At 45.2% G+C, this 26,813-nt stretch overlaps 2 protein-coding genes across 2 annotated transcripts in view; both read right to left on the bottom strand.

Moving 5' to 3' along the window:
- Nucleotides 1–26,813, bottom strand: part of LOC126557567 (protein misato) — a 235,683-nt gene that overhangs the window by 26,905 nt on the left and 181,965 nt on the right. The gene's annotated exons all lie outside the window — the stretch shown is intronic.
- LOC126559693 (dendritic arbor reduction protein 1) overlaps nucleotides 9,356–26,813 on the bottom strand; it is a 58,720-nt gene continuing 41,262 nt past the window's right edge. Inside the window, exons 4-5 of the mRNA XM_050215861.1 lie at nucleotides 14,969–15,709; nucleotides 9,356–11,256 (exon numbers count right to left, since the gene is read on the bottom strand). Of these exons, the coding sequence (XP_050071818.1) occupies nucleotides 9,530–11,256; nucleotides 14,969–15,709 (2,468 nt within the window). The 3' untranslated portion in view covers nucleotides 9,356–9,529. The remainder of the gene's footprint in view (nucleotides 11,257–14,968; nucleotides 15,710–26,813) is intronic.

The raw sequence follows: 26,813 nt of genomic DNA, 5'->3' as shown, positions 1-26,813 counted from the left end.
GTGAAATAATGCATCGATGAATCCAAAGCGTCCCGAGAACCCTCATTTTTTCTTGAAGGAATCCGTATTTTTCCAAAATGATGGAAAAAAGTAATAATCAATGATAAGATATACAGGGCGTTCGGGATAATTTTGACAGTTACATTTTTGTTTATACAACTGTAACTCGTGATGGAGTTGGCATAGGAAAACAAGCAATACGTCATTCGACAGCTAAAAGTGTACGGAACAAGCAGCGAAAACATCCCGTGATAAAAAAAATGCCAAAAACGAGTACATTGTGGAAGCGGATCACATGCATCATGATGATCCGCGCCGGACGCGACAACCGCCGACACGATTAACATCCAGAACAACCGGTGGCTGGCTTACTGCCCGGCGGACGTGCCACGGGTGCCGCAAACCAAGTTCCCCCAGACGGTGATGGTGTTTTCCTGCGTGTCATCGGAAGGGGACGTGATGCCGCCCCACTTTTTCGAGCAGGGGCTGAGGCTGAACGCGGACGGGTACATTTCCATGCTGGACACCGTCGTAAAGCCTTGGATCACGTGTTCCAGCAGGATTCCGCTCCGTGCCATACAGCCGCCAAAACGATAAAGTGGTTGACGGCCAATTTTAACGACTTCTCCGCGCCGAATGTGTGGCCTTCCAGCTCCCCGGATCTTAATCCAATGGATTATTTCGTGTGGGGCGCGGTGGAACGGGACACCAACAGAACCTCCAGCAACACCAAGGCGGAGCTCAGGTCCGTCTTCGCGGCCCTACCCCGCGAAACTGTCGCCAGGGCTTGTTCCCGGTTCCGGAGACGGGTGGAGGCCGTAATAGAAGCCGAGGGCGGATATTTTGAATAAAATGAATAAAATACACGGTAAGCTACTATTTCTAAAACAAACAAAAATTTCCCCGATGATTAATTTTGCCATAATTTTTTTTTTCTTTCTCCGTAGGTGACTGTCAAAATTATCCCGAACGCCCTGTACTTTGGAAATAGAAAGAGTTGGCAAGTCTTCATAATAAAGCTTTCAATTTCGTGAAAATCCGCATGAACTTAGCATCAGATAATTCAGTCAATAAATGTATAATTATGTTATTAAGTAAAATCACAAAATTTATGTTTAGAATCAAAAAGTTAAAAATGAAAATTTTCATTTCTCCCTACATCGCTTCTCAACCAAAGTTCCCACCAAACTACAGCAGGAAGCTGAAACTGTCTGGCCCCTCGATCGCAAAAGAGATGTACCGTGAATAAAATTTAAAACTTCCCCAAAATAAAGCGTACCGACAATTGTAGCGTTGCCTGACCGATCGTCAGCTTCCATCGTCCAAGGTGGGCTATGAAACACCTCATCAAACCACGGCTCACACGGTGTGTGCAGAAGCTGAAACCACCGGCATTAACGTGCTTTAGGTGGTTTCGCCCGTTGTGATGAGCATGAGTAAGTTGTTAAAACAGTTTGGCTTATTTCCCCCCCCCCCCCCTTTTTTGTTCTGGCGCCGTAAGATTGTGTTGTCGCTTATCAGATGCGCGATTCGGTCTGGGATCTTTCATTTATATTTTTGTGCTTTACGGTAAAGATATGTCGCGCCACAAGCGTTATATTTCAAGTGTGTTTTTCACCCGGTAGCCGAGTCGGTTGGTAATTCAATCCGGATTCACACGAATCCGCCGGTCTGGTCACGTTTCTGACCGGTAGGTGACCTGCATCTGATGAGTTCTTTTTGGGATGCTTTGGCTTTATGTTGCCCCTACAGTGAGCACGAACAACTGCTTAGAAATGGTAGAAAATGAGTAAGTAACGCGCCACGACCACTGGCAGCAAGCTTACTTTAGTTTGTTAACTTATCAACAATATATTGTACGAAACTCTGAGCATGAATGTGCGGCGGTAATGCGTGTATAACGAACACCGACAGTGTAATGAATTATACGAAATATTGACGCATTATTGTCCCGCAACGGCAGGAATGTAGCCCAAGTAACGCGATCGTGTTTGTGTGTTGTAGATACGTGTAAGGGGTGACCCTTACCTTAGGTCGGTTTCAATTATGAGCGCATAAATTATCATTACCAACAATCGAACGTTATCGACCGGCGCGTAGTGCTGGTGGGAGGTGGAAATGCTGCACCAGGAATGCAATCTCACCGCAGCTTCGGGGGCGCATTAAGGGTGAGCACATCTGAAGCTTCTTTCATTCAGGTTGATCGTCTAGCTGGGGGAGACCGAAGGGAAAATCATTTGCATGGGGTGCATTTTTTTTTTCGTAACTATTTTGTGCTCCCTTAGCAAAAAAAAGCTATTTATTTGTTGTGCTTCTTAGCGTGTTTAAGACTGCATTTAAATATTGATCGATTATCGTTAAAGAAGTTTACACTTTTAACCTTTACAATGACATTGGTTAGTGCCGGAAAACCGCGGTACCGGATGAATGTATTTGAGCGTAAGCAAAAGAACACCCTTCCATAATGGCACACGAGGGATGCGAAAACCTTCATTTGACCTCTGTCAACCTTTTGCCTTTGTTTTGAGTGAGTTTACGACGAAATGAGATGGTCTTAGAAGGGTGTCCGCTATGCAGGGAGCGCATAGCGTCCCGCGAAGTGTTAGGTTTTTGCCCCATTTGTTTTATGGTGTGAACTGCAGCAGAAGGCGATCGTAAAAAAAGGTATGCAACAGCAATGAGCATGCACAGTTGCATGTCTGTTTTTTTTTTTTTTGGGGTTTTGTGGGGCTGCAGATACACTGTTTGGAGGTGCCAATTGCCAGCTAAAACTCTTCCCCACGCGAGGATGTTCGTTTGTGTTATTGGATGCTGAAAATAAATATAATGCAATAAACCTGTAAACGGATCGTAGAAATATTCGCACTTTCGGATGTATCTGTTTTTTTTTTCTCTTATCACAAAGTCAAACACACACGCAAACGGATTCTCTTTGAGTGATTTATTCTTAATACATTTTCATTTTAAGAGCAAGAGCTTACAACCACGATACAATGAACTTTGTTCCATTCACCGATTAATTCTCACTGTCTATCATCAGAACACTCGCATTCTGAGTTTCGTATACTCAACCGAACATCTGAGCCGGCTGAGTAGATATAGATTTAGATTGATTACCCTTACATATCCTTTCTCCCGAAAAACTTTCCGCCCCCCTTTCCGTCCTAGAGAGGGGGAGACCTAAAGAGCTTATCAGTAAATTGTTTAAGTAAATAAGAGAGAGAGATTTATTCGGTTCTTCGGCCTGTTTTGATCTCCGCTTTCCCTTCGTCACACTGACGATCTTGCGGGGAATGTAATTCTAGGTTATTGGGAAAGAAGATAGAGTGATCTTTCAATCGGTTCACTTTCATCGTTAATAGCTTGAGAAAATAACATCGAGCTCATTAAACATAAACCTATGCATTAGTGTTGTGATACAATCATGTATGGGTGCGCATTTTTTTTTTCTCTTTTGGGTGTGAATGTATAATATCGATAAATCTTATGCCCTATCAACCTTGCCGTTGATATATATAGTAAATAAGTATTAGCTAAAGAAATTGTTTCATTTTTTAAATGTTTGATGCATGCATTATTTTGTACTGTTTCTGTTTTAAGTTTTCCTACCAGTCTGAACGTTTACAAAGTTTTTTGCCTCATTTTGTTGTTTTTTTCTCCACTTTTAAGTTTTTGTCCCCTTTGTTCTGTTCCTCCATCAAAATGCAGCTACGTCATAAAACACCAGGGCACCCGTGCTCACCCAGCAGTGCTGGCCGGTAGTGAAAAATTTCGAAAATTGCCTCATATTTTTAGTTTCCCTTTTGTTTTTGCCTTATTGTGTGTGTGCTTTTTGAAACCATCCTTTTTGCGAATTCGAATTTCCGTTTGTCTAGCATCTTCTCGAATTACTTCACCTGCTGGCCCCGTACCGTGCCCTGGTTCTTCGGCTTCCGTGAAGCAGTGCTGAACCGATTGATTCACCCCAAAAACTCGTGCACAATGTCATAATGATAATGATGCATGATGTTTGAACTTTTATGCTTCCAGATTCCCGTCCCCGTGTAAGTGTCTATCTAAAAATGGGGGAAAATATTCGTCTGCCCAAAAGGCCACCACTCCACTTGTTCCGCCGTAAACTTTTCCTCCTGCTCCTCCTGCTGCTAATGCTGCGCTACCTAAACTCTTGTGGTGGTTCATAAAAGCCAGTCCACGAACGTCTGCTATGCTACCATCTATCTAGTCCGATATCGGCCATACATCCCCACGATATATGGGGCAATCGGCATTGGAACTGATTTTTACTATCGCTATCTAGAATAAATTGTTAAACCTCACAAATAACACTTACATTCAATGGTAAAGAGGGGTTTTGCTTAGCAAAAAAACAGCACCACACTGTGTGGGTGTGTGTCTGTGTGGGGGAGGAGGGAGGGGGGGATGCATATATGCTTAGAAGTTAGAAAGTAGCTCTCTTAGTTGTTTGATGCGATGGGGCCTACACCCCATCGCTCACTACCTTAGAGTGTTTTTTTGTTTTTCGTAGGAAGAAGTTTTAGCAAAGAGGATTTGTTGCTGATGCGAAAAAGATTATTCATAAGTAAACATCAATCGCTTTAGTATCTAATATCGCATCGTACATACGTTAATTACTTGTTACTTGTTTGCACGACAAATGCTCTTTTGCTTAGACAATCTTCTACTAATTTGGAATACACCGGCACAATGCTTTTCCAAACAAACACGTCTGACAATTGACAACTGTTTTGGGTTTCTACGTTTAAAGATACTGTTTTCATAAACGTTCCTGTTTTAGCTTAGCTAACTTTCCAGAAAACAATTTACTGCATTAAATTTTGTTATCCTTTTGATTCGATACTTTTCCTTCCATTCACCTGAACCAGCAGCAGTGGTTAGGCCGATTTCTTCAGTAGATAAGTTTTGTTTTGATCTTTTGAGTTTTTGTTTACTTCAATTTATATATGTATACTGATACAATAATTTGTAAATTTCTAATAGATTTTTTTTGCTCGCATTTTCTTTTTGGCAAACATATCCAGAGTACGAAATCAATGGGGAGTCAATTTCGTTTTTTCTCTCTCTCTTTCTCTTTTCTTTTTGATAAATCTGTTCCTACTGACACATCACTACCCTCTTCTGTCTGGAATGAATTTTATATAATTTAAGGCCATTTTCACCTGTAAATTTACTGTTCACTACGAGACACTTGATGCTGCGGACGCTGCAAGCCACTCGTTTTTGTTTTCTTCTCTTTTATCTAATCGGTTCACCAGTGTTGTGTGTACTGTTACAGCCACGTAACGACATTGATGTCATACAGAGTTTGGCAACTGCTTTTACGTACTAAAAATAATAATAATAAACAAAACGAAGGAGCAAAACAAAAATAGATAAATAAATAAATGAAAGATACAAACCTTTTTAAAAATCAAATACAGCACAGGATAACGAAATGGAAAACAAACATCAAAATGTAAAAAAAACAACTAATTTGTGTTTTTTAAACAGAAGCAATAAAACAGAATGGAGGAAAATAAAATAAACTCAAGTTGTGGAATGTATTCTTATTTTTATTTTTTATTTATTAGAAATACGGGTTTATTCTTCCTTTCTTCTTCTTCTTCTTCTTCTTTTGATCGGCAAGATCGATCTTATGATTTTCTTGTTTGCTTAGTGTCATAAATTATACAAAAATACTAAAGATAAATGTTTTTTTTTCTTCTTCTTTGCACACGTTCAAGTTCGCTACAGAACAATCCGATGGGATGGTAATCAGTAATCTGATACGAAAGAAGGAAGCGATAAAACTAAGGGAAAACTTGCTAGGAAAACACGGACAACAACACATGCAGACAAAATAATGCGAAAAACAAAACTAACAAAGTTATTTCAAGTTTTTCGCATTGTTAAATTAGGATCGTTTAGTGATGGGTTAGGAAAATCCCTCTCTTAGTGTGTTTCTTTTTGCAATAGTCCTACGTTTGTATGATTAATTTATTAAAGCCTTTAAGTTTAGTTGTTCAGTTTGTCAAAGCATAACTTAACTATTTGTGTTTAAATAGTTCCTTCTGCTATTTTGTGTGCGTTTGTGCTAATGTTTACCACGGATTAGTAAACGCAAACTTGCTATACCACATACGTACAAATGCAACACCGAGCCTGGTAAAAACGATACTTAGCGCTTCGTTTAACTGAGTATCTGCATTTGCTGTGCAGCGGGTTTTTTTTTGTAAATGCAAAAGTTAAACAAAAAATTAAGAAAAATATAAAAAAAACAAAGCGTTACGACTAGCTCCATACAGCCCGGGAAAGAAGACGAATGCGAATACTTTCAGGGCAAAGTTAGCAGTACTGACAATGTGTCAATACGGCAAAACACTTCATCCAACGTTTGATGCTTCAATTTGCATTGATGGCACTGTTAGAAAACAGGGTGCATTCACAAAATTTGCTTGGTGGCAAATTGCAAACAAAGTGTTATGTACAAAACACTACTAAACTAAACCATATTAATACCCAAAGACACACACACACACACACATACATAAAACAAGCTACGCAAATATGTACATTCGCTTCCGGAAGCGCTGTAACCTGTGTGTTGGGGAACAACAAAAAAAAGGAATAAAATAAAGAAGTTAATAAACAAAAGCAAACAATAGAGAAGTGAAAAGGGAAAAAGGAGTCTTTTTCCTTTTTTTTCTCACTATGCAGCAAGGATATCTTAATATGGCAGCACATTTGCACGGTGTATGGGGCGGGAGATGGGTATTTATCGTATGCTCTAAAAAGTTATTCTTTGTTTTACATCAGCAGCTGTGAGTTGCGATACTTTGCTGCTGATCTGTGTGATGTTTTTTTTTTTAGCAAACAATTTTAGTACACATTACACAGTTACATTATTAGTGGCACGATCAAATGCGATGAATGCACGGTTAAACGATAAAATGATTTAAAATAAAAAAAAAACACACACACACTTTTTAGCTTAAATCTAATATGCAAAACTAACGAAAGGAACGGCCACGCCTCGACCACGTGTGTGGTCGGGCTCGATTTCCATTGAACAGTGTTTCACAATCAATGGGGCTAACAAACGTACCATGTACTAAAGGAAACGACTGAAGTTTCGGTAGCAGTCGCACGCTAATGCAAGTGCAAACGCATGCACGTTCACACCGAGTGTCCTTGCGGTGTGGTGTAGTAAGTGTTGTGGAGTGAAACTTTCTAATGCCAGTACGGTCTTGCAATCGGTTTGCTTGTACGCGTTTCCTTTTTCTTGTTACGTTTATATGTTAAATACTATAAGCTTAAATTATTTTCCATTTTTCTTCATCTTAAAAGAGAATCATATTCTTTTTCATTCGAGAAATTTTAAAAAATAAACGAATGTATCCTATCTACTAACCATTCATTCGGTCGCTGTTTGCTGGCGGCAACAAACGTGCAACACTTCTTTCTATTACATCTAAAATATGCTTACACTTACGCTAAAGATCATGTAATTGTTCTTATTTACCCACTCACATTGTTTTCCGTTCCTCACTGTCTCGCTCGCTGGTATCGCTTTGTGTGATTTGTTCGGTTTCATTTGTTCACTTCTACAGCCTAAAACGACGTTTGTTGTTTGGAAGAGAGAAAGAGAGAACGGGTCGGCTCCCCTCGGGGATGATGTCTAATTTGCAACATTGAAAAATAGTTAAACTTTCAATGCAAAAAAAAAAAAAATTGCTCAAAACACTAATTTGCAGGGCTGCGGTGTGGTGAGATCAGATCCAACAAACCCCTCTTACAAAACACGTCTAGTGGGAAACGGTGCTGACATTTGTTTTTAAGTGCGTAATAGGCGTACGAAGGTAAACGATTCGGTTCGCTAGTAGTTGATGTTGTTAAGAATCATGTAAATGTTTTTAATCAATTTGTTAGTTGTTACCTACGGAAAAGGCAATACTTAATGTATGCAGCTTAGCTCGATTTTGTCGCGTCCCGTTCGTGTTCCCCATTTTTGTTTGTTTCTTTGTTTTGCAATCTCACTACTCTGAGGCCGCCCACTTGTGTGATACATTTTGTAAAGTATATGTTGTGTATACTACTGTTATTTTTTTTTTTTTTTGTTGTGATTTTCCAACTTTTCCCCTCTCGGTTGATTTTTTGTTTCGTAGTTTCCGTTTTTCGTCGTTTCGTTGTTGCGTCTATACGAAAAAATGAGATCACAGTATTCTAAGAGATATATAAGAGATTATAAGAAAAACACGCCGAGCTTTGCTTTTAAGGGTGGCAGCTTTGACACCAAATACCACTTCTCCCCCCCTCTCCTCTCCGGTATACTCCGGCCCGGAAAACGTTTTCTCTTTTTGTTTGCTAAAAACGGATGAAAGTAAGCTACATCGAACGAGGGTCTACGATGAGACGGTAACATTCAACACTGTGTGCACGTTTACGCACAAAACACGAATACACAATCCATGGGTACGGTAGGTTGATCGTGATCGTGGACGATCATCATCAGCATCATCGAGCGAGTGCATCAAACATCCGTTCCGGAAAAAAATGGGTGTGTCAGTGTATATGTAAAACGGTCACTTGGGTTGGGTGATGATGGTGGTGCAGAATCGAAAGATTGAAGGTGCTACAACTTTGTTGACATGTAAATACTGTGTGTTGCTTGAATGCGTAATTGTAACTTTCTGAACGCTTAAAGATCGCTTCTCTTCTGTACCTTAGCCTTAGCTGTAGATGGGTTTATAAAAAAAAAAAGCGTGAGCTTCTACTGCAGCTTCCTCTTGTTGTGCTGTGACGTTGCTGTGGCGCTATTTCATTATTTAATCACTATTGCATTTGCATATGGGCAATTCTGGGCAAAATTCTATTTCGTCAAACGGTATTGTGCGGATTGGAAATGTTCTCACTTGTTCTGCTGTTGCATGCTGTCGGCTTGGTAGATGATCCACGTTGGCGAAGCTTTCATAACTATGGCATTAACACGTCCAGAATATGGCACTACAGTTAAGCGAAGCTCGGTTGTCCCCCGTAACGTCGTCGTTCCACGGCACATCGGTTGCTATCATCGTATACGAAAATTTGCGGTGGACTACTACTCCATCAGCAAAACAATCACAAACGGTTGTCTGTTGTGTGTGGCGGTGGTGTGCGTTGGTGACGGTTCCGACCGGTGCATAGGCGGGGCGGCTGCACTACTGCGGCCACTACCAGAGGTGGGCGATTTTTCCACATTAGAAATAGCCTCCGTTCGACTGTTTTCACCCACATCCAGTTCCTCGTCCGAACTATCGATGTCCATCGGGTCGGGGCGAGGTTGGGAACCAGCGGGTTCTACCTCACCACCAGCGGACACTTCATCCACGATGGCGAGCGGGGAAGCCGCTGCGACGGTAACTTCGTTCCGGTCCGATACGGATGCTGCTTCGACGGTGGTATCTTCGTTGATGTAGCCCATGAACGGATCGTCGTGGACTAGCTCGATCTGGGGATCATTCAATCGCATAATATCGATCGACGAAAGCTCGGTCTACAAGCTGCTGTTGGCCGGGTTCGATGAGGATGACACGATCGGGATTCCGGTGAGATCGTCGTGCGTAAGCAGATGATGTGCGTGCATCCCCGGATGTCCCTGGTGATGGCCCAACTGCTGCTGCTGATGGTGTTGCTGTTGATGATGGTGTTGTTGCTGCTGCTGCTGCTGCTGTTGCTGCTGTTGTTGCGCGTGGTGGGTATGGTGAGCACTGGAGGCACTGTTGTTGGCACTGCTACCTCCACTGCTGGCGTTCTTCTCCTTCTTGATGCGCTGCTTCAGATGCACCTTGGCGTGACGCTTCTTCTCGTCCGAGCGGGCAAACTTTCGGCCACAAATGTCGCAGGAGAACGGTTTCTCACCGGTGTGCGTACGGATGTGCGTCGTCAGGTGGTCCGATCGGCTAAACGAGCGCATGCAGATCCGACACTGGAACGGTTTCTGGCCCGTGTGGATCCTGATATGTCGGGTCAGTTCGTCCGAGCGCGAGAACCGCCGGTCACAGTTTTCTACCGGGCAGGCGTAGGGCCGCTCATGCACGGGTGTCTTGCTCGGTCGGTTCGGGTACTTTCTCGGCTTGACTGGCACCAGCTTCAACGGCATCGTGCTCTGCTGATAGACCTGCGAAAGAATCTCGTGACCTTTGCTAGTTGCCTGATTGTACTCAGCCAGCTGGACGGCATATTGGGCCTGCTGAGCGGCTTGCGCCGGTGTCAATCCACCGAGCTGACTCGAATCGGACGTGCAGGCGTTCGGTGTGGAGTACGGTTCCTGCTTGGGAATGATTGGACCCACGGAGATGGGCGTAGACGAGGGACCGGGCAGGACGACGGATCCGTGCTGAGGGCTACCGACGTACGGATCAACGGGTGAATCTAACCACTGGTACTTCTGGCTCATGCCCAAACCTCCCTGGCTCTGCCGGCCGTACGAATGCATGTCCTGGCTTTGCTGCATGTCCAGCGAGCCGACGCAGCTGTTGTAGCTCGGTGGCTGCTTCAGGATGATGCTCGCACAGTCCATGTTTAGGCCGAGCAGTTCGCTACCGGAACCATGCCCGTGGCTGTGACCTCGCTCATCGCCGCCAGTTCCGTAGTGATGCTGATGGTGCTGGCCGATCGTTGGTGAGGTAGCCGACACGCCTTGTGTTGCGCTGGTGGCCTGCGGTCCGAGCAGACTGAACATGGGCGCCTGGAAAAGGCTCTTGTCCGGGCTGGGCAAACCCCAGCTGGCCGGACCCAAACCGGCTGTCGGCGACATCTGACCCGAGCCCGGCATCACATTGCCCGCCTGCAGACCCATGCCGGGGCTACCGCTCGTCGTGAAAATGCCGCGGTAAGAGATCTTGTTCTCGATCGCATCAGACGATTGGACACCGTCATTGCTGCCGTGATGCATGTCGGCGCCACCCGTAACGCTGGCCAAACCGGCAACGCGAATCTGACCGTGGAGCGAATGTTGTTGTTGTTGCTGTTGTTGCTGCTGCTGCTGTTGTTGTTGCTGCTGTTGCTGTTGCTGTTGCTGCTGTTGCTGCTGCTGCTGCTGCTGCTGCTGTTGTCCGGACGATGGGTACATCGTATTGGTACTGCTGGTATTGCTAGCCTCTTCCTCGTTGGCGATCGATTGCGGTGTGCTGCGCTCCTGCTTGGTTGGACTGCAGAGGCTGACGCATGGACTGGACACCGTTTGCGGTTCCAGCGAGAGATCGTCCGATTCGATTGATCCTACAAAACGCAACGACACAAAACAGAGGAAAAGAAATGGTGTTAAGAATGATGTGCTTCGCATTCTCGTTGTCCATGGCGTAGAAACGGCCAAAAAGGTCAGTCTTGTTTAATGATTATTCAAGGTGGTCTTGCGAAAGAGTTTTGTTCTGAAGTACCCTCCGCCAAGCAGCATTAATCGTTTCGGAAATAAAAGGATTTCTAGCACAATTTTTTTTTTGAAGACATTTACAGTTTCGAAGTTTGCATCATTTTAGTCGATCTATTCGACCTTATGGTATAAATATTTAAACTTAATAAACGCTCGAAATGGGAGAACTATAAACAAAATAAACCCATTCTCTAAAAATCACATGACTCAGCTAGTGGCTCAATCGATTGTTCTTTAGCTCCGCTCTAACTCTACGGAGGCCTGTAGTCCTCTTACCCACCTTGACGCTTCTTCTTGCTTAAGGTGAGCTCGTTTCATTCCCTGCTATCATGGTATGCATAAATTAACCATATATTTTAATCGCACCCGCAATCATTATTGGTGTTTTTGGCTTTTCTTATTCCTTCGGGTTATGTTGTATCGGTTGTCCTTGGGCTTGGCTGTTCAGTATAGTCCATTGAAATGTTTCGATGGTTATGTTTTCGCAGTAACGTCCCAGTTTCCACTTAACAGATAAAATCGACGTTACAACATTAGCAGTGAAACGGAAACATTTTGCATACTTCACCAATGGAATGGAAAATTTGTCTTCGATAAATCATTCGATTCTAGCCGGTAACAAACATTGTACCACCTCTTGATCACTTTGAATCTGTGCTGTGGAAAGCTAAAGCTTGAGTAACGATTTTTTTTTTCAAAACCTACCACAAGTCATCACGTGCCACCGCACATATACAATTATATTTTGTTGCATTTCTGTTTTTTTGAGTCAATTCTTGCTTTACCTGTTATAGCCAGGTTATAGCCCGCCAAACGGCAGTTAAACGTTTCTGGTTCTGTTCCGAAGATGTTGAGGAATAATTTTACGATCATACGCGAATGGATTTCGTACCGTTTGGATAGCTTTTTTTGTTGTTGTTTTGGTTTGTTCCCATTCGCCTGTAGCCAATTTTGCACATCCACAAGTGAGCAAAGTGCCAAACGATCAAACAGACGCAAACATCGCTCGAGCTTAAGCTGCATTCGTTGGCTACCGTATTAACATAAATCAGCAGAAATTGTTAATTAACGCTTGGAAGGTTCTAATTAATATTTGCTGGCGCGTTTGGGAGCCGACTCGGAAATTGGTTTGGCTCCAGCTGCTTTCGGGGTGTATCATCGTTACCGGATAAGCGGTTCGTACCATTCCTAACTCAAAATCATCTCTAACTTCTTCAGTAAAAACAGCTACAAAATCCATCTGAAGCTGGCTGAGGCTGTAATAAAGCAAGTTTTTCAAGTCCGAAGGCTTCAAAGAGTTTGTGCATACAAGCTGTAAGTCCACAGCATACGGATGATCCAGTTGCACACTCTTGTAGTACACAGGCCGGGTTTTGATGTACAGCCACCATATCGGTTGAGCTAACACCGGCTAATATCCCTACCATCGTCCGTGAATGCAATCAGGCCCCTGGACTAGCGACGGTTAATTTATGCTGATAGCGTAATTTATGTTTTCGGTACTTTCGCCTCGCTCGTCGATCGATCGATCGTAGAGCGAGATGAAAAAGAGAGAGAAAGTGAGCGAGTTAGAGCGAGATGAAGTATTTTATTTTATTCGCTCGCTCTGACGATCGAGGCTCGAGCAGGGGTCTGATCCCCGGGTGGCAGGTATCCCGCGGTTCGCCTCGATCACGAGGATGAACACACAGCGTACGGGGGTACACCGTGAGGGTCCCACCTAAGAGGGTGCATAAGTCAATATTGTGATGATGATGTCGATTTAACGCACGCACGCACGCACGCTTCGCGTCGGGTCGTACACGTTGGCCGAATTCTCGCCCCGACGATGACCGGAAATAGTGATTAGCGTGGTGATTTGGGTTTTTTTCGATGTTTTTTTTTTTTCCATGTTATTCCCCTTTTCGTTATCCATCCATCGTTGATCACCTTTGAACTGGCTCCGCCAGGTTTTGATTATGGTTGGCGCAGGTTTTTTGGGTGCGAGACCCTCGCGTCGGGGATTTTCGGGACAGAGATCACACTGCTTCTCCCGAGGAGAGTCACCCTTGTCAGAGGGGAGCCGTTGAAGTGAAGGTGTGAGCCTCAAGCGACAGGCAGTGGGGCACGCGGACGGGCTTGTTAGATAGCATTAGTGTCAAGCGGAGGTAATGCCTTAGCTGGCTGGCTGACATGCTCATCGTTTGCTGCCCTGTCAAGGCACACGTATCGTACCGGGATTGGAACTGTCGACGTGCATTTCAGTTCCTTCTATAAGGAACCATAACCATTGTGCGTGGGGCATGACACGTTCAGCGTGCCTGGCAAGGGTATAACACCTTCAAGTTTGACGCGGGACATCGGAAATCTCATTCGAATGTCAATGTCATAAACCGAAGCCGTTTCGTTGATGGACGATACGGAACAAACATTAATTCTCTAACTGAACTGTCAACGAATCTCGCTGGTGGTGATTCTTGTTCTTGAAATGTTTTATTTATTCTTGAACAATGGGTGGTACGAGCGATAGTGAAGCAAATGGTACCCATAATGCCAATCTTTCGGTAAGGTTGGAGCTATTCTTGAACGGTGGAACTTGCGGAACACAAATGTTCTTCGCTCTTCGTCTAATAGTTATCAGTATTGTATTTTTGCATAGAACATGCCTTGTGGCATGTACTGCTGTTTAACTGCGGGTACGTGAACCGTTATTCAACACCACACAGGGATAGTGCGCACTACTGCCAGCGGGAGCATAGTGATCCGACATAATGCTGATTTATGCTACCATCTTCGAATGTCGCGCAGCTCACCGAACGCTCTCGACGCTACTGCTTCGTCCAGGCTCACTCCGGACACTCCCCCGGCTGATTTCGTTTCCGGCGGATTATTATTTATCGACTGGGAGGCTCATCCCCTCATCGTCATACTTCGCCCGATGAAGAGCTCCCTCGCGCGTCGTATCTCGCGAGCTTCGTGATTGCCGGATTACTGGCCGGTTCGGTGGCCAAGCCTTCCACGATTCGGTATACGACCGATCGATCTACTAAACCGGTGAGCTTCAACGCGATAGTTTCCATTAGTTCTGGCACGGGGCAAAGAGCGGTTGGGTCGGAAAGCAGCAGCATGAACAAATGAATTTGAATTCGAGAATCGGTGCGGAATCGGTCACTACCGTTTTCGGTAGTTGGAACATTTATATAAACGTCCGCTGATTAATCTTGGGCTGTTAATGAGCCTCGTCGCTGATCGAAGCGACCACACAGCGTGCAAGATGCCGCGAGGCAGGGTCGGGTTTGAAATGAATGGCTTTTTTCTGTGGTTTTAGATCTTATTTTATAAGTGTGAAACCACGCTCTAGAAAGGAGAATGTGAATAGCGCGAACAGGTTTTCATCCAGCCATGGGCCGGGAATGGGTCTTTAAGCTTTGCGTTGTTGGAGGGCAATTCTAGGAACGTTAGATATGGTTAGCTTCACGTCTATAGTAGGAAATAAGTGGTCTAGATATGTTTTATAATAAAAGTCCTTAAGACGTTCATTCCACGAAATAGAAGAGTTTGGGCGATGATCAAGAAACTTACCGGTAATCGGTGGTGGTTCGACGACCGTCGATGGGCCAAAGAACGACGGGATGTCACCGGAGGTGGTTACGGGTGTGTTGAGATCGCCGGCCTGTGCGTCTGTTTGCGATTGCGAATGATCGTCACCGGTGCCGGAGTGTAGGGTCGAGCTATCGTTCGAGTGATGGCCGGCGCCACCGGTAGTAACGCTGCCACTGCCGCCGGTACTCAGCAGACTTAGATGCGGATGGTTGTGATGATGGTGGCCGTGGCCGTGGGATGTGTGCGAAGCGGTCACGCTTGTCGTGGCTGTCGTGTGCGTAGTGATCGCGGTTGAGCTGGCAGCACTGGCTATCGCTGATGATACGGTCGACGAGGAGACAATCGTACTTGCGGATGAATTGTGCTGATGTTGTTGCTGTTGCTGCTGCTGATGTTGCTGAGTTGCCGTATGATGATGGTGATGATGAGGCTGATGATGGGAAAGCGCGGTCGCAGTACTAACGGCCGTTTGATGATGGTACGGGTGATACAGATGATGGTGATGATTGTTGTTCGGTGTCGTCGTGCTGTTGTTGTTCAGCCCGAGCGAGGTCGTCGTGGTGCCCGTCTTAAACAGGCCGCACGTGTCGAAGCTCAGCACGTTGAAGTGTGCTGCGGCCGCTGACTCGGTCAGCAGGAATGTGTGATGCGATGGCGCAACCAACGTTTCTAGCCCTTCCATGATCATGGCAGCTGCTGGTGGTCCAGGGGCAACGCCACCTATTAGAAGAAAGAAGAAAGTGTGGGGAAACAGGTGAGAACTAATCAAACATCGAGCGTAGAACGTGCAAAACAATCGATCTCAATAGCTGAAAATGGGTTTGCAAACATCTTGTACGACGAACGCATATGATCACAATGACCCCGAGGATCTCTCCATCACCTCGACTAGTGTGTAGATCGTAGCAACTGCTAACCGATGAACACTCAAACTAGAACTCAAACAAGGCTCCCTTCCAGTGTCTGCTTTTCCCCAATACCTCCGCCACCTCTGGTTCGCTTAGTTGAAGGAAAATTAATTAATTAAATGTCATTAAACAATTGACACCGTGACATGGCGAGCAACTAATTCAGTCGCGGCCGCACTGTCTACCGTTTTGTTCTCGGTGCAATGGTGGCCTTTTACGCGTAAACACAAACACGGTACGGTACGGAGCGTACCATACCAACACACCAGCGCAAGCATTATGATTCCGCAACGCAACGCCAAAAACCATAAATGGATGGCCATTAGCCCTGTACGCTTCGGGAGTAAATCCCGCGCACTAGGAACGCAACATTTGTTTTGTACATCTAACGCTTGCTCTGCACCCTTCGCGGGGTTCTGTGCGTTTCGTTTTGTCCGCCTGGTTTGACGGGACGGACCGTCGGGAGAAAGGCTTTTCGGACAGCAACATACTGTCCCACAAAGACGCTTTTAATGTGCTCAGTTAAGTTAGGTGGTAAATTGTTTATCGCTGTCAAAAACGATGACACTCGCGTGATCTTGACGAATTGGTAGAGGAAGTGTGGTAGTGGTGTGTGGCGTCGGTCGACTAATCCATGTGATCCGAGCAATTCGGAACGAGCGTTGTGTTTTCTAAATCACCATCCCAGATGTGTTGACAAGTGGTGGCAGAGATCACTAGTTCATTAGACTGGCTTGACGTAGTGATAATCGACATCGGTTTTGGGTTTTGGACTGTGTCGCTGGAATCGATAAAACAGACAGCTTGTCTGAAGCAATGTAAATGCGTAAGCATTCTTGAGAAATATTCTCTTGAACAGCAATGACAGCATACGTACGGACACCTCATGCCTTAAGGTGTATCAGATCAGTAAACCGTCACAGATGAGTGCGTGATCAACAGTCAAATTTATAGTAACATAAAGCAAATGTTTGTACAATAAAAATAAAACATCAATAGAAACGATTGAACATGATGGTGGCAATGGTGGCAGACCTCACGCCAGAAGTTATCGAGTATGAAAAGGAAACCGCAAAATCACAAGAAGAAATCGTCCGCTGAAGACGGTTAATAGTCCAAAACACAGCGCAACGCCACGATGGTAACACAAAAAAAAGCGGTTTTCGAACCATCGTAACCGGCAAAGAATGGATAAGCGACTTGACAAGAGGAGAACTCTGTTCGTGGCAGTGAAAAAAAAAAACGCCCAAGAGGGTGATATGGTTGTGTGGCAAAGTAAAGGCTAGAAACAAGAACAACGGCGAACGCTCGCGAGCGCGCGCGACTTCGCGCCATAGAAGTGTCAAAATAAACGTATTAAATTTATAGATTTTATTCCACCCTCGACGCAGAGGACAGCTCGTTGATGATGAAGGGTACGCAGATTCCTGCTCAGCTTACAGGGGAAGTGCGTGCGTGTGTGTTTGAGTGCCTTTTCGATTCATTATTATCGGTCACCTGGGTCGAGAGCTTGCTGGGCCGTACCAAGGGTTCCTTACCGCTCTGGTCCTGTTTCTGTTCTGGGCTTTGGGCCTGTGGAGCCATTTCAAGCATGCTCTTTTTTTTCTGCTGGCTGTTCTTGTTTCGGGCTTTAACTTCTTCTTCTCTCCCTCCGCCCTCGTGTGCTCCCTTTCGGGAAGAGGTTGAGGATTAAGCGCGTATGAAGCGATCGAGCGAAATAAAAAGAAGACCTCGAAACATCGACACGACCACGAATCCACTGCCGATCGACATCGGCTGGCAAATGAAATCATCAACATGTCGTTGCTGGTGGTGTGCATTCTTCCGACACTGGTTGCGCGGTGGAGTTTTTCTTCCTGTATTGTATTGTTTAATAATATGTGACAGAGCAAGATGGTGATGGCAGGCACATCCGTCGCACTGACGGAGCGCTTAAGCCGACGGCAACACCCGTACAAGATTGTCGCCCCGGACGCAGGAGGTTATGGATGAGATTTTCGACCCGAGATTAAGATAAGATTTAAGTGAAACAGATTGATTTTTTTTCCTCTCCGTTGCCGTCACTATTATTGCCGCGTCGGAGGTCTCAGGGGCCGGTCGGGAGGGGAAGGCGTTGGGATGCGTCAAGAGGTGGGCATGTTTAGCCACAGGTTACGATCAATATTCACACGTCGGGTGGTACCTCTGTCGAGAGTGAGAGAATTCTTTCCTTTCTATTGCACCGGATAGAAGGTGATAAGCTTATCTGATCGTACAAAACTGGTTGAATTCAACCGGTTCTCATTGTCGGGTGGTAGGATGATTGTTTCTTTTTTTTTTTTTAACCTAACCAAGCTATTGATCATATTCGTATAATTGACGGAGGTTATGTTGTGCGTACGCCCCAACGCACAATATAAGAAATAATGTTTTATATCCAACACATCATCGATGCTCCCTTTTTGACAAGAGGCTTGTAATCTATGGAGCTAGCCAAGTATAAAACGCCCCTTGGCTATGTGATGTAAAATGCTTGTCTGTAAAAAAAGGGCAGATTCCTAAACGTTACCAGGTACAACAGGTCTGCCACGGTGAACATGCGCAAACGGAACTATGTAAAAGAGAAATGGGGCAGGACTTTGGAATAATAAATGCTGTCGTTTTTTTTTTGGTGATTGTGGGCGAGCAAAGCAATATTTTCAAAAATATCCTTACACTTTAGGATAAAGAACATTACCTGCCAATGGTTTCATGCTCGATGTAACGAAACTTTATACTGTAACAACCACGCAACCGGGTTCCATTGCGCTGTAGGAAAACCTCAAACACGCTCATGTAAGCCCTTCGGCCGTTCAATACGAAAATAATGAAAGAAAACAAGCAGCGAAAACAGGCGAAACGTAACAACACATGAACGAAATAGTCGATGCCGACTCGATAAATCCCAAGCCAGTAGTACAGCCCTATCAATTCGTCCCATTCTCCTTAAGCGGTGATTACTTGGATGGTGGAAATTGAAAGTACAAACAGGAGCGCAGTTCAAGTGAAAATGCCGACTGCCGGGCGCGGGCAAATGCTTCTATCATATGTTGCTGCGTTTGTCTGAACGTCGCCGCCACCCTGTGTGTCGTTAGTGTTTGTTAATTATCATTAGCACATTCGGTCTTGGGGTGGGCTTCCGAGATGGTTTTGTATCCCCATCCCAAGGGGAGCTGATGGGAGACGATCATCAACCAGTGGGTAGGCGTGAGAAAATGGCACAACTAGGGAGAAAAACATCAGTTTACAGTGGAGAATGAGGCCAAGAAGTTGGTGTGCTGGTTAAATGGGTTTAAAAATGTTTTGGAGGCAATAATAATAATTTTTGCTTTTCAAATAATTCCTTCAATATTTCTCAACACTATTTTAAATGCATCCAAAGCGAAAACAAGCTAAAACAAATATGCCGCAAAATTAATTCGATAATGTGTCCCGAGGGAAACCCATTCGACTGGCAACACCGCATCACGGAGCAAGCGGACCGATATCCCGCCGGCACGAAGCGAACAGTTGACTGGGCCCAGGCTGATTATCACAAATCGCGTGTATTTTGCCTTTTAATCGGCACATGATTCATCGCATGACGAGAAACGGGGCATGCCCCCGGAAGCAGTGAAGAGTGAAGGTGGAGTGGTATTTGTTTTTGTGATTTATTTAGCGTCTTGGCAGTGGTTTGTGGAGCTGATTCAGCAAGAAACGCTGCTGGGAAAATTTTCCAACCAAACACAGCCAAACATTATGTAGAGAAATGGTTGCAAGGTGGAAATGCTGGTGGTTGCCGCTAGCCGAAGATCGTTCTATTCTGGGACACACGCGCACAGACACACACACACACGGTAAATCGGTAAATGATGACGTTTCGGTTGAGTGGAGGAGGCACCCCAATGCCCCGGAGGAAACTTAATCTTTGTCTGACGCTCCATTTGCCATCGTAAAACGCGCCGTTGATGATCGCCGGTTTGGTATGCGACTTGCGCTTTCTGTCAGCCAAAGAATGAGTCGTACGGTCGCGTAGAGATTTCCAATGCAATGGAAAAACATGCAGTCGAAAAGAAACAAGGAACGCTCCCTTATGTCACATAAAACCAGGGACGCTGGGCGCAAGTATGCACATCTCATAACTCGGCACAAACGTTCGAGCATTAAACAGCCCGTCTAATGAGCTGCCAAAATGGCATACGTGTAACGTTTACAACCGGAGCACATTCCCTGGTTCCCTTGCCGAACGGACGCCGGAAGCCCTTGCCGGGGCTTCACGAGGTTTTTATTTTTATTTTGCATTTGCAGACAGCAGGTTGTGCGGTGAGCCATAATTATAGCATCAAACCACGCACCCCAAAACAATCCCTGGAATTGGTATGGCATGGTGCAGCTCTCCATCCTTGTATTAAGTGGAGTTATTTATTTCATAATTTTAGTGCCGGATAAAAATAGCAAACATACACCCAGAGACATTTGTAGCGGAACAATAGCGACGGCATGCAGGTCGGCTAAACTGGTCGAAATGGTACAGCGTCATTGCAAGCAACAAATGCGGGAAAAATCCATTTTCCATTCACATTTCCCTCAGGCTTACGAGGGACGTCTCTGTGACGTCAGTAAATGGAAAGCCACACGCAAGGATGTACGGAACGTACGGTTTATGAATGAAAATGTCCGGCCTTCTTTTTCCGGCTGCAATCGTTTTCCTTTCCAGCGAACTGAAAGCCTTTCGAATAAAAGGGATTCCAAAAGCTTAAAAATCCTTCCGCGCGAGAGTGGCAGAGAGTGAAATTGGAGAAGAAGAAAAAAAAAAGGTCTCCTTTTACAGATAACGGCAATTGCGCAATTATGTAGAAGTTTACGAAGATCAACAGAAGAAAGAAGACATTCATTTGTTGTAAAGATTTTTACTAAAAATTATTTTTCAATGGCAAATTCGTGCCATCTTGGAGGCTGCTGGCTGGTGGATGGAATTTTCTGCAAATCCAAGAATTTGCCAAAAGAAAAAATCGAAACAAAAATGAACTTGTGCGTGTGCTCTTCAGGTGGGAAAATTGACTCCAGCTACCACCACAGCCGAGAGAAATTTCCGGGGCGCCCATCTTTTGTGTGTGTGTGTGTGTGTGTGTGTGTGTGTGTGTGTGTGTGTGTGTGTGAGTGCGAAAACTCGCGTGAATGCGCAGAACGGTCGACCTTGAGGTTATGTCACGGTTTCCTTGCCGCTGGTAGCCTCTCGTCCCATCTTCACCTGCTTACTGCGGCTGCGTGTGTTTTCGCTGGAAAGCAGAAGAAGAAGAAAAAAAAGAAGCACTAGTGCAGAAAGCGCGGAAAGCAGGGCTGGAACGGGCATGTTCCGACCAACGGGGTCGGATGGGCGTCTTTCGCGGTTCGCCAACTCGGGTCAATTTCATTCATAAGTACGGTTTCATTCATACAACGTCCTGTCCTGCCTACCGAACACTTGGGCAGCGGCACGACTCCGGTGAGGCTTGTAAGAGGGGGTAGGTTTGGTTGCCAAGGGTAACGCAGCTCAGTCAGCTTCACTGAAGGGAAGAAAAAGGTTCTCTTTCGTCCTAGCAACAGCCCTAACGCTACAGAACGCTTTCTCCCACGTTCGGTGGCTTTTCTGTGTGAGCTTTTTTTTTTTGTTCTTGGCAGGGGTTATTCGGCGGAAAAATCCATTCTTCTGCTCGAAATGGGTGTGGTGGCATGTGCACGTTTCGGTGAGAGATTAATCAATGCGACAGTTGGTGTTCAACGTGGGGAGGTACCAACGCCATTCCATTGAAAAGTTGTAGAACAAATATTTAACTTCAACTTCTTAAGGCGGCAAACACACACATATAACACAGCAGGTTAATTATCACGAAACGCTACAACTTGAGATCTTCCTTTTTACCAAAGAACAAACCACACAATTTAACGCATTACCTGGAGACGGTTCCGGAACGAGAAGAAAGTTTGAAACGACTATGCGTTTCAGGATGGGAAGCAGTGGCGCTTCCGGGGTCGAGATTCGCACTGTCGTTTGCCCGGTTGCAACACTATCACACCGAACGCTGAACTTTGCCCTTTTTGCTGCGTCTGGATGCCCGGGCTTTTCGCTCTGTCTCTTCTTAGTTGCTGTTTATTGATTTATTTTCCATTCACCTTTACGAAAGGTAACACTTTTCCGATGTTTAACAGGTATACACTTTGCATGGCACAACGATTTTCTTTAACACTATTTTGCACACTTAGCAACAGAACTATTCTCTAATGTCACCTCAACTTCAACAAACTTTCGCCTGTATTTTTTCTTCAAATTTGAACTTGTTTTCGGTTATGTTTTTGAATTTGCATTCTTTCTCCCCGTTTCTTATTTTGTTCACTACTTTTTCGTAAGAGATAACAGGTACTTTTTGTCTAAAACGGAAACGGACGTTCACTCATTTGATTTGTGTGTGTGTGTGTGGGAACACTTGATGTGCAGGCGCTTCGGGAAATGTTTTATAAAACATGTGTACATTAGCACACTGATAAATCGCTGGGGTAATTAATAAAATAGTTTTCACAACGTATGACACTTTGTACTACACGTAAATTTCATCAGGGGTTTTGTTTTGATTTTGTTCGAGTCTTGCCACTTACTTACAGAAACAGTTCCTGTTTCTGTGTATTTCTGACAGTTAATGTTTTCTTTGCACAATATCTATGAATGCTTGTGCTTACAATCACTTCACAGTACCGGAACATCATCCGTTTGACGGCACTTAAACTTCCGACGGGATTTTTTCACTTGGATGCTTGGTGCGACTCAGCGCAACACACGACACACTCTAGGGACACCCTGTCGCCGAGTGTCCTAATCACTCGTTCCTCTGCTTAATGTGTGCTTTCGTCACTTACACGATTCACGGTGTGTTTCACGATTTATCATACGGATTTTTGCACCACGGTTGGCCCCAAAATTGCACGACACAAACAAGCGACGACAAAAATCTGCCAAACGACACGCTCACACACTACCGGGAGGCACGACACAAACGATTTTCCGTGCGCGCCTTCTTTCGGTGAAATTATTTTCCAACCCCACAACAAAACAACCGCGTGTGGCATGTGCACCAGGGAAGAACTTGACTGACACTGTGAACTAAACTGTGTGCGGTGCGTTGGGCGTGTGTGCAGTGCGAGCTGAGCGAAAACCCACCGTGTGTGTCTGAACGCGCGGAACGATCGAAATGTATTGAAGCGCGCTCGGTCGTAGCGGTTCAGTTTTATGAATGAAATGCATCTAGCGCTCGTCGGTCTCACGCACACACACACACACACAAAAAGACAGCGTTCGTTAGCGATGGGTCGAGTTGGTTTTTTGTGGGGTGGGATTGGGTTGCTTGTGTGGGGTGTGTGTGTCTGGATGAGGGTGATCGTAACGCACCAATCGATGGCGAGCTTTTGGGGTGCTCGCGACTGCGCCGGCTCGTAATTGGTCGACACGGTATGAATGAACTTGGAAGCTTGTCGGTGCCGTTTGCGAGGGATGGAAAGGGTGGTTGTGTTCCCCCCTCCACGATGCGTGTGTATTGTATCGCTCGGGAGGGGAAATACTGTAGGGCTCACGCACACATAGCAAAGACAGGGCAGCGAGGTGCACTGAGCATCCCCTTATTGGAGACTTTTGTGGAGACTTGTGTTTGGCACCCCCTGAAGTTGCGTTCGTAATGTGCGTGTGTTTAGCAGTGAGGGGTTCAGTTCGCACACACGCACACATAAAGAACCATTGGGGTTGTATAGGTATCCAACCACCCCCTGCAGTCACCCTTGCAGGATGCCTCGCCTGGCCAGCACTTAGAAAACATTTCTTTCCTTCGGAGCTCCGTGGTCTCTGTCGCGCTCGCTTTTCATCGGTATCGTTGCGGCCCTTCCGTGCCGCACGGCCACTCTCCGGCTCATACGTTTGAGGTCATCATCGTCAACACAGCAATGACACTCGGCACGCGTCTCCTTTTTGTGTGTTGCGCGCTGTGTGTTTGTTGATTATTTCCCTTTTTTCTCTTGCGTTTTGCTCCGTTTGCACCCGCCCGGCGGAGCAGCCGCCTTTACAGTGTGTGGAGTTTATTTTCTTGCTGTAAAAATTTCTATCCTTCTTGCGCTGCAAGTCGTCTACGATGGAGAAAAACGGGAAAAACGGCCCATATCGTATGGGGGTTGGCTGAATGGGGAGTTTGTTGTTGTTGTTGTTGTTGTTTGCTGTTACAGCAGCCTGTTGCTTATACGGGGTTGGTCGATTGCAATGGAAAGTTGCCCCTTTTTTATTTCTTGGAAAACGTTTCATATGTTTTGTAATAATTCTACAGCTCCAAGTATGTGGAAAACATCACTTAAATATGTAATATTTAACATTACAATAAAAACGATAGGTTTTCATGATTTTTTTTCCTAGTTATTGGGACGACATTTCGTAACAATGATTTATTGAATAAAAAGCCACGATGCGTTACAGCAAAAAATGTTTGTCTAAGTGTTCCTTAAAAAAAAGTGATCAAAAGCAACCACCCGACGATGTGTTGCTTTAGCAGAAATAAACCCAAGAAGAGCAATTTCAAAGCATTCATGACATAATCGAAAACCTTACAAGCAACTTCTTTGCTCACGAAAAATTGTATTTAAGTCGATAAATAATGTGAAGGACAATTTAAATCACTAAACCACGTCTGGCATCGTTCCGACAAGAATAGTCAAATTTTAATTGGATCTTGTTTTTGAAAAAAATCGTTATTATTGCGATGGCTTCAAAACACTTTCGTCCGTTATTTGGGGCAATTTGGAAAGTTTTCCGATTCCTAATCATCTCTTGTTTATTGACAAAATAAACGGAACAAGTACATCCAGAAGAGAGTTTATTTTTCAACAACTTATGCTTTGTAAACAGAACAGAAGGTCATTAAAAGAAGATTGACGCAACACACACACACACAGAGCAGGAGAGCGAGAGTGAAAGTAAGCAATGCGCTTTTTTTTTTTGGGGAAGACTGAACCATTCATCGATTTTAAAAATTTTCCCCAATTTGTACTCATGTCGTGACAGTTTTTCCTGGCATTTTCCCCAAAAAAAAAAAACAACCAAACTTCCCGCTCCGTTCGGTGTTGTCACATGAAGTAATTCGCATGTAAGCGGAACTTCGTCGTCACAAATATTGTGCGTAAGGAAGAAACGAGAGCATCCCTATCCCCGCGGGCCGGCGCTATCGTACCGGCCACAGAGTGACCGAGACACAGCGACCGAGCTGTTTTGCGACCGGCTTAGTAATCAGCTCGTCGAGTCTCACCACCCGTTCGCTTAGCTGCGTATTGCTCTCTCTCGTTCTCTCGCTCTCTCTCTCCTTCTCACGATGCAACGTTTTGGCGTCGTCGTTTGCTGGTGGCACTGTTCCAGATGGTACCAAAAACTGGCAAATTGGATCCATCCTGTGGGTTTCGGTACAGGACGACCGGCCTAGATGACGGTACGCGTGGTAAACAATGGATCCTGCGCCGGTCACCAAAGGTCCCGACAATCGGACACGCTTAAAAGGACATCGAAAGAGTGGCGCACCCACCGTCCAACGGTGGCCGTGTTCGTGTACGGCCGGATGCTGTCAACCCCCGGTTACCCGGGAGGAAGGGTGAAGCTAGCGGGGGGGAAGCGGGAGGGCATGGATGGTGGAGGGATCGGTGTGGATTTATGCCACGGTGCGGAGAAAAATGGTTCGCTGTTATGTAGATTGGCTTTCGGTTTCCCGCGGGTTCCCCCCCTCAGCATGCATGCACACTTCCGCGTCGGTGAGGACGGTCCGGCAACGGCGATTGCTTTTTATCATGCATGGAAAACGATCAGCAATGTGCGGGGGGGGGGGGGGGGGGGAGGCGAAGAAGAAGAGTGCTGGAATGATGGTTGCAGCATGCATATGAGTGTGGCTCGGAGCGAAACATATGGTCGGACCAGCGCGATGGGGCTTTACTTTTCAGAACGAAGCGAATGGCAAATGTGATGGGATTAGTGTTCGTTCCGTTGTATGACGGCGTTGTGTTGTGGTGTTTGCCGTTTTCTATTTCGAGATTTTGCTTTATCGGTCAGGCTCCGGTGAGATTAATATGCACTCGAGAGAAGAAGAAAAAAAACTCGTCTCTAGCGCCAGAAGATTATTTTTATTGCTTTCAAGGATAGTTTGGAATGTAAAGGACTTGTCCGGAAATCCTAGCAAGATCCTGAAGACTAGAAAATTATACTTGAAGTTCTTAAAGACCGTTGGGGCAGTTTTTAAAGGGAAGTTCCAACGATCAAATCCATAACGCCCCATAACCATTGCCATTCACGATTAGTGCTGATTTTTATCCACAGCTACATATCTCGGAAAAAGTACAAACCCCAAGACCATACGCCTCCGTATGGGGGTGGACACTGATACACGTTGCTTTGCCAACGTTCTTTGTTGAAGCAATCCCGTACCGGCGCATAATGCACAAAACTCTTTCCACAGTGCCACGAGCCTCGAACATAATGTATAAATTGCATCGCGTATAGTGGCAAGATAGAGAGGCAAAAGGAAGTGTGTGTGTGTGTGTGTGTGTCAATATCGAACGCGCCGATCTTGTGAGCAGGAACTCCTCCCGGACCGGACCGAACCTTATGCGCTATGCGGTGAGATATGGTAGTGGCGTTCGATATTTATTGAAGATAGTAATATCATTATCGTAATTGTTGGTGCTTTAAAATATTTGAGCGATAATAGATTTAATGATTTTCCCTCCTCCCACCACCTTCCCCCCCCCCCTACATTCCATTGCGCATCTGTTTGGAACTTGTGAGAGGCCATGATCGAAACGTGTCCGGTGTCTTCGTCTCCGCCCGTTTGCTTTATGTTTCTGCCTTGTCCTTCGCATCGTCGTCGAGCGGT

This window comes from Anopheles maculipalpis, chromosome 2RL, assembly GCF_943734695.1.
Source record: "Anopheles maculipalpis chromosome 2RL, idAnoMacuDA_375_x, whole genome shotgun sequence".
Taxonomy (NCBI): domain Eukaryota; kingdom Metazoa; phylum Arthropoda; class Insecta; order Diptera; family Culicidae; genus Anopheles; species Anopheles maculipalpis.
The sequence above is the reverse complement of the archived record's forward strand: the minus strand, read 5'-3'. Positions and strand labels throughout refer to the sequence as shown.